The 11,323-nt window shown below is 42.2% G+C and overlaps 1 protein-coding gene across 2 annotated transcripts in view; it reads left to right on the top strand.

Annotated features, from left to right (window-relative positions):
• The first annotated feature begins 914 nt into the window (after nt 1-914).
• The window catches only part of MRPL3 (mitochondrial ribosomal protein L3), a 32,477-nt gene continuing 22,068 nt past the window's right edge, over nt 915-11,323 (top strand). The window contains exons 1-5 of one of the 2 annotated variants that reach the window (XM_074575174.1): nt 915-1,073; nt 3,050-3,228; nt 4,550-4,641; nt 6,244-6,342; nt 10,240-10,339. In XM_074575174.1, coding sequence (XP_074431275.1) covers nt 970-1,073; nt 3,050-3,228; nt 4,550-4,641; nt 6,244-6,342; nt 10,240-10,339 — 574 coding nt within the window. In that variant the 5' untranslated portion in view covers nt 915-969. The remainder of the gene's footprint in view (nt 1,074-3,049; nt 3,229-4,549; nt 4,642-6,243; nt 6,343-10,239; nt 10,340-11,323) is intronic. The other variant, XM_074575176.1, reaches the window with a different exon arrangement.

Below are 11,323 nucleotides of genomic sequence, written 5' to 3'. Positions count from 1 at the left end.
CATTCTTGTGCTGAGGGCTCCAGAGCTGGAAGCTTGGGCTTCTGCCCAAACCCCCCAGGTGCCCGCTCGACTCCAGCATGGTGGGGGGAGTGTTTTGAATCCATGCGAACGTCCTGCAACCCTGTGTGCCTAAGCGGTGCTTGACAGCGATAAACTTCACCTGCCACTGACACTTTCCCTTATTGACCCTTATTTTATAGAATCACAGAACTGTCTAGGTTGGAAGGGAACTTTAAGATCGTCAAGTCCAACCATTAACCTAGTACTGCTAAAACCACCACTAAACCATGTCCCTGAGCACTGCATCTACCTGTCCCTTAAACACCTCCAGGGATGGTGATTCCACCACTTCCCTGTGCACCCTGTTCCAATGTTTGACAACCCTTTCGGTGAAAAATTTTTTCCTAATATTCATCCTAAACCTCCCCTGGAGCAACTTGAGGCCATTTCCTCTTGTCCTATCGCCTGTTATTCAGGAGATGAGACCCATGGGCCAAATATGTTGGGCTTCCGCCAGCTTGCGGACAGAACGCTGGCACGGGAGTGATGGCAGCGCTGGTGGGGGTCCAGGGGAACGGGTGCCCATGGCTATTTCTGCACGTCCTCTCCCATCGCCCCCTTGGTTGAGCTCTTCCCACCCCCAGTGTCAGAGAAGCCCCATCGGCCGCGGGAGCTGGAGCCCAGACCAGCGGGGCCTTCGGCCAGCCCCGCGGCACGGAGACGCCCAGCCGGTCGCCGGCAAAGGAGGGGAGTAACCCGTCCCGCTGGAGCCAGCGGTGCGGAGCAAGGCTGACGCACGACCACGTCTTTGGGTTGGTTCGGGAGTTTTTACGTTAAACTTCTGAGGAAACTTCCTCCCGCCGCCGGGTGCGCGAGCCGGAACCTTGTTTCCGAGGCAGCACCGGGAGGTTTTCAGCGTCGGACCAGGCCGCGCCGGAAGCCGGAGGAGGCTCCCCTAACGTTCGCGGCATGGCGGGCTGGGGGCTGCTGGCCCGGCTGGGGCGCCGGTTGTGGGCGGCCGCGCCGGCGCCAGGGAGGCCGCTGCGGGCGGCGGCGGGGGCTCCCGGCGACAGGTAGTGGAAGGGCTGGGAGGGGAAGGGGCTGCTGCGGGGACGGGTGCGTCGCGGGGCGGCGGGCGGGGAGGGCCGGGTAGAGCGGGGGGCAGAGGGGGACCCGGCCTCTGTCGCAGCCCCGGAGTGACGGACGCCTCGGCGGCCCCTTCCCCTCGTCGGAGCTTCTGGTCTCCGCCGTTTGGCGAGGCCTCTGGCTGGAGCCTGTTGGCAGCGCCCGGAAGGTTTGCATGTGCGAAGGTGGTGGGGCCCCGGTTTGCTGCTGGGCAGCCAGGACTTAGTGATAGCCCCAGCCTCTGTGGGAGTTACGGCAGGAGATGCATATTTGCAACCAAAGCACCTTCGCTTCGTAGTGAAGCGACTTGCCCTACTGTGTTTTGAGTCCCCTTAGCCAGCTGTTACAATTAGCCACGTGCAGTCGCTAACGGTATTGTTCAATGCTCTGTTTCATTGCACTTGCAGAGGATTGAGGAGCATTCAAGCTTTTCTTAGCCTGCACAAAGATTATGGCAGTACAGTGACCTGTTTAGCAGAGAATGTAAAATCAGAGCATTGTTGGGACTGTCAGGGAGCTCAGGAGGTTCCTAGTCTAACCTACTCATGGGGTGGCCAGCTTTGAGGTCAACTGAGTTGTTCAGGGCTTTGTCTGGTTGGGTCTTGAGAACCTTCAAGGACAGAGTCTGTACAGTGTCTCTGGGCCCCCGTTGCAGTCTGTGATTGTCCTCAGGCTGAATATTTTTTCCTTATGTCAAATCAGGACCCATTTTTTCAGTTTATACCAATTCTCTCATTCTCCTGGCACACACCTTGGTAAACATGGCCTGGCTCTGTCTAGTCAGGAGCCTTCTCATAAGTATTGAAAAGCTGCTGTCAGGTCTCCCCTAAGCCACCTCTTCTCCAGACTAAAACAAGTACGGTTACCTCAGTCCTCTTAGGGCAAGTGCTCCAGCCTCTGTATTTTTGTGTACCACTGCTATACTCGCTCAGCAATAAATATCCCTGTTGTTCTGGGGACTCAAAACTGAATTTAGTGTTGCAGATGTGATCTACGTGGAGTACTGAAGAAAGGATGGTAAAACTGTTTCCCTGGATCTTCTGACCATGCTTCTGTAGATACAGCTCAGGCTGCTGTCAGCCTTCATTGCTGCCAGGAGCCTGCTGGCTCCTTTTTTACATTTTTGTGCCCCTAGGACTCCCAGGTCCTTTGCCTGGCTGGGGAGCAGCTCTGCTGAAGTCACACACTTTACCGTTGCAAGAGGTTTTTCCATCCCAAGTGTGGGGCTTTGCATCCTTCATGAATTTCATCAGGTCCCTTGTTGGCCTGACTGGCAGAGGGACAACCGTGAGCATTATCAACTGTTCCCTTCAGTTCAGTTTTAATTTTGCAGACTTAAGGGTGCACTCATGCCCTCTTACAGGTCACTGATAAAGATATTAAACAGGGCAAGTCCCCAAATAGAGTTTTGAGGAACTCTGCTTGTAACTGGCCTTCTGGTAGAGTGCAAACCATTAAATGTGACTCTTTCAGCGTGATGATCCAGCCAGGTTTTTGCCCATCTGATAGTCCTGCCATCCGTGCCATAACATCCCAGATTGGATAGAAGGATTGCCACAGGAGATTGTGTTCAAAGCCAAGCTAAAGTTAAAGTAAACAACACCCACTGCTATATCTTTGTTTACAGATCTAGCTTTTTTTGTCATAGAAGGAGTGGTTGTTCGATTTGCTGTTGCTTGCCCCCCGTTTGGTGTATTTTAGAATGCTTTGAAAGTTAGATGAGAGCATGATAAATAATTAGGTGCTGTTGGTCAGGGGTGGCCAGTTTTAGTGATGGTCGTTGAATAGATTGCTAGTATTGGTCTTTATGACTGTATAATGTAGTGATATGACTATGTAGTATGTATTACATTACAAACGTACGTGTTATGTGACGTCATTTGAACTGATAAGACACTTAAAACTTTTTCCCACCATTGGAAAGGGGGCAGCTGGGCTTTGTAGTCAGGCACGTTAACAGTGCAACGTGGTGGCATGAGCATCTTTCTGAAGAGAATGTCCAGTTCCTCAAGGAGATAACTGCGGAAGAGTACAAAGCGCAGACAGCGAGCAAGCTGTGCCCTCTGAAAGATGAGCCGTGGCCACTGAATGAGTGGAAACCAGGTGAGAAAGAATCTCTTCTGAAATAGCAAACTCTGGCTGGAATTATTGGTGTTGTGTTGCTGCAGTCAGTAACGTCAGAATTGTGTCTTGTAAAGTATTTTCCTTTTTGCTTTTACCTCAATCATCCAACTCATCTTCTAGTAAATAAGTAGATGTAATACATCAGTTCTCTAAAAAGCTTTAATCTAAAAGCTTTACATTTTAGATTAAAAAAGCTTTAGAAAAAGCTCTAAAAATTTAAACTATCACAAGAGGTTAGGAATGTTGTAAGAACTTAGGTTTTAGTCCTAATCAGCGCTTGGCCAGTCCCAGCTTGACTGCACAATGAAAGGATAATAAGCTATGAATTAATCCAAAAAGACTCCCTAGAGTATAAAGTATATGAACTTGAAAATATTCTTGTAAATATTGCTGGACTCTGAAGAAAAACTGTAGTATATAATACACCCCACTTATATTCAGTAATTCATAGATTATCTCAAGTTGGAAGGGACCCATGAGGATCATCGAGTCTAGGTCCCTGCTCTTCGCAGAACTACCTAAAACTAAACCGTATGACTAAGAGCATCGTCTAGACACTCCTTGAACTCTGGCAGGCTTGGTGCTGTGGCCACTTCCCTGGGGAGCCTATTCAGTGACCGACCAACCTCTCAGTGAAGAACCTTTTCCTAATGTCTTACCGACTGTAACACAACGTAAAGGTTTTGAGTCTTCAAAAGGGTCACATCATTTGACAGCAAACAGCAGAGTTCTGCAAATCCATGAGCAGATCCTCAGGTATGACAGTGGAAACTGGAACAAAGAGCATTTTTCAAACTTTAAAGCATTTATTCTTCATCTTAAGTGTTCTGTTTTTCATGCCGTGGGCTGTCAGTAGCCAGATTTGACAGGTTGCCTTTGCTGTGCAGTTACAGTGACAAAAATGTACAAGAGGTCAGGGTGAGAGGAACCTGCTACAATAAACTTTTCAGTAGTTAGTTTGGCTCTAGTGAAACTAACCACATGAGTGAAACTAACTACATGAGTGTTGTATTTTCTACCAAAAAAAAAAAAGTCTAAAGTGTTGGTTGTTCTGAACTTAATGGGGAACTGTTTTGCATGTTCTGTCAAACACAACTGGAACAAATAGAACCGTACTGCAAATAGAATTAAAAACAGTGAACAGGTTATTCCCAGCCTACCCACAGGGAGTCAGCGATGTTTTCTCTCCTTCCTCAACTCCTTAGGAAAGGTTTGAGTTAATGGGACCTTGCAAGTTAAGAGATGGGCTCTTCTAAATATTGAGTGTGGAGTTGCATCCATGTTCTCTTTTGATCTACAGATTCCATCAGAGTTGGTGTTGTTGCAGTAAAACTGGGAATGATGCCAATATGGACCAAGTCAGGAAAAAAACATGCTGTCACGCTACTTAAGGTGAAATAAATCATAATTAATTTCATCTCCTATAGCATATTCCGATCATTAACCAGAAGTTTCAGGCAAAAGTGAAACTTGCCACTTGTACAGAGTAGAAAATCCCTAAAGAAAGGAAAGATTTCTTTCAGCCCTGCATTGTGCCTGTTCTCTGTTTATATCCTAAACTTTCTAGGAGCAGTCTGTCTTCACTTCAGTTATTCAAGTGCTGTAGAACTGTGTTCAGTATTGCTTAGGTGAGGGGAGATAGGAGGCAACATAAAGCTGGGGTAACTACCCTGCTTCACTGCTTTTTTTTTTTTTTTTTTTTTTCCCCAGCTGCAGGCACTTTGGGATTAGTTTCACTTTGGTTACTGAGCCCTTGTAGCCTTGAAGCTGCTCCTTGATATTCTCTGGCAGATGAAGCTGCTTCAGTGACCTGTTGCTGCCAGATGATCAACAGGGGCTGTGAAGGGCACCGGGTTTACAGGGCAAAGGAGCAGAAGTCTAAAATGTGGGCCCTTACTGTATGCTTTCACACAGCCTACAGTAGGGATTTTGCACATCTTGAAGGCAAAAGATGTCTGTAAAAGTTTATTCAATTTCTAACACATTTATGAAAATACAGTTTGCATTCTACTAATACTTTTTTTCTGAAATAAGCCTTTAATTGGTTGGAAAAATAATGTTTATGGTAAAAAGGTAACACACTCCCCTGCTTCTAGGTTGTGTCTCCTGTTATATAGATACAAATGAAAACAGAGATTGACTTTGTTTCACTTATTTTGATAATCACAGAATGGTAGAGTTGGAAGGGACCTCTGGAGATCATCTAGTCCAACCCCCTGCCAGAGCAGGGTCACCTAGAGCAGGTTGCACAGGAACGCGTCCAGGCGGGTTTTGACTGTCTCCAGAGACAGAGACTCCACCACCTCTCTGGGCAGCCTGTGCCAGGGCTCTGCCACCCTCAAAGTAAAGAAGTTCCTCCTCATGTTTAGGTGGAACTTCCTATGCTCAAGTTTGTGCCTGTTACCTCTCGTCCTGTTGCCAGGCACCACTGAAAAGAGCCTGGCCCCATCCTCCCAACACCCACTCTTATAAGCGTTGATAAGGTCCCCCCTCAGTCGTCTTTTTTCCAGACTAGAAAGACCCAAATCCCTCAGCCTTTCTTCATAAGAGAGGTGTTCCAGTCCCCTAATCATCTTGGTAGCTCTCTGCTGTACCCTCTCCAGCAGTTCCCTGTCCTTCTTGAGCCCGGGAGCCCAGAACTGGACACACTACTCCAGGTGTGGCCTCACCAAGGCAGAGTAGAGGGGGAGGATGACCTCCCTCGACCTGCTGGCCACACTCTTCTTGGTGCACCCCAGGATGCCATTGGCCTTCTTGGCCACGAGGGCATGTTGCTGGCACATGGTCATCCTGTTGTCCACCAGGACTCCCAGGTCTCTTTCAGCTGAGCTGCTCTCCAGCAGGTCAGCCCCCAACCTGTCCTGGTGCAGGGGGTTATTCCTCCCCAGGTGCAGCACCCTACCCTTGCCCTTGTTGAATTTCATAATCTCTTACTATAGTCTCAAAGTGTACTCACCTGCTTATAATCAAATAAACACTTTTTTTTTTTTTAAGGTGCAAGATTGCCATGTTTTAAGATATATTTCTAAGGAAGAGTCGGGTGGAAAAACATCTAAGCTACTTGTTGGAGGCAAAAATGCATCTCCTTTCTTTGTAAGTGAACCACTTTGCGTGTTTTTGTTAGAATAGTTGTTCTGTTGTGATTACAGTACAAAAGTAGCACAGGCATACTTCTCTACAAGACTAATTGACAGACGTGCATGCTTTGGAGCTGATCTTTTGTCACATCCGCCCTTGCTTATTTCCTAATGCTAGCATCGATTCTTGGCTAAGAGAATAGCAAGAAGAACTTCTTGAAAGTTTTACCTCTTGATTCTCTAGGAAAGCTGTGGATTTAGGAAGTTGCTGTGAGGTGCAGTGTCCTGTGGCGATGAAAGGGTCTGAAGGGCCATTAGCAATGTAGAAACATGTTTGTTCGCCATGTCTGTGGAGATGCGATACGAGACCAGGACTGCAAGATACACGCGTTAATGGCCTGTTCTAAATTTATCCAGCTTCATCAGTTGTTTAGAAGACTTTGTTCTCTCGCTTTCTCTTTCATACTGTTTTGTTAGCTTTAGTTGTAATTTTTCCACAGGTCTGTGGAGATTGTTTCATTTGCATATTGTTTTACTGATGAATAAGTTTAAGACTTAAATTTTCAGGAAGATAGATAGCTTCCTGATTGTAGCTCATCAAAAGTGATATCAAAACCACTCTCTTATTTAGACATCCCAGATGCCTGATGTGGAATTCCCAACCACCTTCAATGGCTGAGGTTGTCTAGCAGAGCTGTCATTCCTGAAAAGGAAAATTGAATTATAGATCAAGGCAGGAACAAAGCTTTCCCTCAAAGGAATGAGGGTTTTATGATCCATTACTTCTATAAAATCACTTTTCACTTCTGCAGTATCCTGACACTCATTTGTTTGATTTAGCCCATTAAAAAAAAAAAAAAAGGACTCATGATTACTAAGCAGATTATCTCAGTTGGTGATTGTGGCTTTTTGAGGACTTATATTTCCCTTTTTCGAATAGAAGATTGTCCCAGAGCCTCAAAATGAATCTGTGTACTTCTCTTTGCTTTAGTGGAGGTAAAGGAAGAAGGAGCTTTTTTCATCTGATAAATCTGTTGGCTTTTATAGTATATTCTACTGATTTTGGACAGGCTTATATTTTGAGGTATCTTTCTTTTATTCACTGGGTTTAGGTTGTCTTTCACCATCACTGCTTATACTTTTCAGGTATCTATCCTGTCACTTTAGTCCATTTTCACTTTCCAGCTGTGACATTTTTCATGGAGAAACTACAGATGTGTTTTTTCTTTCCTGTTACCTTGGTTTAAGACATGCAAGAATCATGTGAATAATAATTTTCAAGTTGAATTATGCACATTAGACTCCTTAAGATTGATCTTTTCATAAAGATGACGTTAGCAGTGATTAAATGTTGTCAGAGTAAAAATGTGCAGGAAGCAAGGAGGAATACAGAAAACTTCTATTTAAACAGCTCTTGTGAATTAAGAAAATTTCTTCAAAGGAGAACTACTTAAAAAGTCAACTCAAGGATTTTTTAGTAGTTTGACTTCTGTTAATGGTTCTCTTGGACATAATTTTTTCCAAGTTAGCTCCTATTAATTTAGTTTAATGTAAACTCATTTTAATAAATTATTAATTAAATATCCTTAGACAAATCTGTGTTGAGGACCTGGCCTGAGACTGAACCTTGTACTGTTGTTGTTGCTATCATCATTCTATAAACTACATAATTTCCAAGAATTTGGCACACGGATTCTGAACAATTTTACTCGTTAAGGTACTAACAAATGATATCTTTCTGTGTTTTAGCTGCAGGTTTGAATCATTGCTCTCCTATGCTTATCAGTCTTTATGTGTTTCTTTTCTCTCTGAAGTGTCTGAATGTGAGAATTAAAAGCAAGCTGAGCCATACTGTATTGTATTAACATAAGCAGTTTATCTTCTGTAAATTCCTCATAGGAACATCTGTCTTCCTCAGATTCCTCACAGCTACTGATTTCTAATGAATTCAGTCTAATGATTCCCTCAGTAATTTTACTAACAAAGAGTTATGTGCATTTCTTTTGAGTGTCAAATCGCTTAAAAGTGATAAGGGGTATTGCATTTTTAGCAAGATTTTTTTTTCTCCTTTTTAGCTTGATGTTTGTCAGTCTATTACAAGTGAACAGATTTTTCATGTTTTTTTAATGCAAAAGTATTCCCAAAAGTACAATTCTGTCGGTGTTCTAAAGCTTTTTTGTCAAAAATATTTTTATATGCTTCCCTTAAGTTGAGGGCATATAGATACTTTTCCTGTAGTACTAGAAGATATTGCCGGTCTTTTTAAAACTAAGAACATCTGAGAATTCACTCGCTGTTCTTTTCAGTATTGCTTTTTAGGAAGGCTTTGTAAAGACTGCAGAGTTTTGTTTGTAGAAATACATCTCTGTGGCTTGACTGCTTGAGGAAAAACTTGTTGTGGAAGTGGAACAGTGCAAGGCTATAGTAGGACTCCTGAGATGTAAGCGGTTTTTACCCTTTGGCTTCACTATGTTTTTCTTCAACTGTGGTAGCTTTTTCCAGGCACCCGTGCTGAGCCCAGAGCTCCCCTTGCTGTCATCTAAGTCAGCAGTGGAAATAAAGGATTGATACGCAGGCATTTAAGAGAAAGGGTGTTACTTTATTTTTAATTCTTATATATGGTACTACAGTTTAATGCGGTTGTCCTCCATTGATATCTGAAGTCTTAGGGAAGATTCTGTAGTTAGTTGATGATTTATTTTTTTTTTTTAAAAAAAGGTATTTGATGTGTTTTGTACTCTGAACTTAAGTTAACAAATCACTCAAAAAAAATTTAAACTCTCAAAGGCTTTTTATTCACACTTCCTCCTCAAATAAGGACAGATTCATAAAGTTAAAATTTCTGTTTTGTGTCTAAGTCAGAGATCCTCATCATCTTGCTACCTCATTTGTCATGAAACTTCCTCTGTTCTCCTAACACTACTTAACAGATTTTTAAAAACAAAAGGAAGGGCAACATGCAGATTTTCCAAATAAACTAAGTAACGATTTTAAAGTTATTCACATTATTTTATCTTAAAATACACAAAATTATTTTTGAGAGAGAGAGAGCTGCACCGAACTTTTGAGAATTGAACCTCAGAGATGTGACTATCCAAGTGTGACAGTATTGTCAGATGCTTAAATTGCTTTCTAGGAGAATTCATTTGAAGAAAAATCAACTGCATTGCTTTTTACCTGTGGCCACAGTTTTCCTGCGTCACTGTTTCCGTTGCTTGGTGTCATCCCAGTGGTCAGCTGTTCTGTGAGGTGTCTTGCTCAAAGCAGCTGAGAACAACTTTAAGTACTTTTAACTTTGTCAGACCCCTCTAAAAAGAAGAGCCCTTCTTTAGTAAGTTGGCAGTAGTTTGACACTGAGCGTACTCGGTATATCTTAATACATGAATCATAAACTTGTTGTTCTAAATTTTTCCTTTTTTGTCCAGAGACTCTAGATTCTCCTATGTGGGAAGTTACACATTTCTAGAAGTTTCTGCAATACCAGACTTTATTTCTATGGTTTTGTTATTTATATCAAATAAATTATGTTTGTGGTGCTGTGGAAGTAAGTCATTAGGAGCTTTGGAAAAGAGAAAATGCTTTTAAATCACTACAAAACTCTTTGAAAGTCATGAAAAAGCAGTAATATATTTTAAGTACATTCTAAATGATGCGTTTCCCTCTTAAAAATCTTCTTATATCTCTTGTTTATATGATGTAGCTGTTGGATAACCAGTGGACAGAAAATAAAATGCAGACACAGGAGTTTTAAATTAATTTTATATAGAGTTAAAATGCTAGTGGCAGGATAAAAGTGTAGTATGATATAACTGTTTCTCTGAGTGGTGTTGACAGTCTGTAATCACTTTCTGTGTGAGGTTGATCCTTGGGTATTTTAAGATTACTTCTTCTTTATGGCTGCTCTTTGTTACAGAAATCAGAGTCTGCAATGGAAATTTTTAAAGAAGCTGGAGTACCACGGAAGCAGAAGGTTACAACATTTAATGTAACAGATGATGCTATAATTAAACCAGGTAATCTTTTTGAACTACTGAATATTATATGCATAATCATTTAATGTCTGCCACTTCTTTTAGATCTAAACCAAGTTATGACATGTATTCCATTTTTGTTTTGTATGGGAATTCCTGAAATTCTTATTTCTTTGTCATTGAGCACAAACAAAAAAGCTAGAAAATGGGCTTTACTTTCAAGGTGATGAGAAGCAGGATTTTTCCATTTCCTTAGTATCTTTCCGTTGCTTAGAAATAAGTCTAATCCAAACTAGCTAGTATGAGCGTTGAATTAAAAAATAAATGTGTCTAACCTTGACTCGCTTGTTGGGAATAAATATGAATGTTGCTGGAAGTTCTGCAGTTATGCTTGTGAGAGGGCCACCAAGAAATTTGCGGTAATGTTTCCCAGGAGCCTCAAATGGCATTTTGAGGTTTGTTTCTTCTTGCTGCATTCAGAAATAGGACTGATGGCTGTCATATATGGTGTTTTTTCTGGCAGCTTGCAAAGTAAAATGCATTAAACCATGTTATAACAAATGTTCTCAGTCAGTGTTAGAAGTTTGGGGATTTAATGAAAAGTTTTATGTTTTTAAGATTTTATTAGGTAGTGTATTCAGGTTGCTTTTATTTTGTCCTTTTTGATAGTTACAGGTATTTTCCCAAGAGTTATGTAGGGTAGGAAATTTTAATATATTGCATCTTTATTTGCCATTAGAGAAGGTTTTTGCAAGACCTTTTTAAGACAGTGCGGTAGCTGATAAAAATCAAACCTAGCATGAAGAGGAAGTTGGACTGGCAAATGGAAGCAAAAGCTTGAGATAAAGCAAAATTGCAAGTTTTCAATTAAGTGATTTTGCACTGTTATGCTTTGTACCTAACTGTATACTTTGTACAACACTGTATACTTTGTACATAACGTCCTTCATGTACGTGATTTTGTACTTGATGTACATGTACATGCTGTGTGGTGCTGACAGGCATCTTGCCCCAGGTGTGTATGGA

This window comes from Larus michahellis, chromosome 2 (assembly GCF_964199755.1).
Source record: "Larus michahellis chromosome 2, bLarMic1.1, whole genome shotgun sequence".
In the NCBI taxonomy this organism is placed as follows: Eukaryota; Metazoa; Chordata; class Aves; order Charadriiformes; family Laridae; genus Larus; species Larus michahellis.
This window is presented reverse-complemented; position numbering and strand designations above follow the sequence as displayed.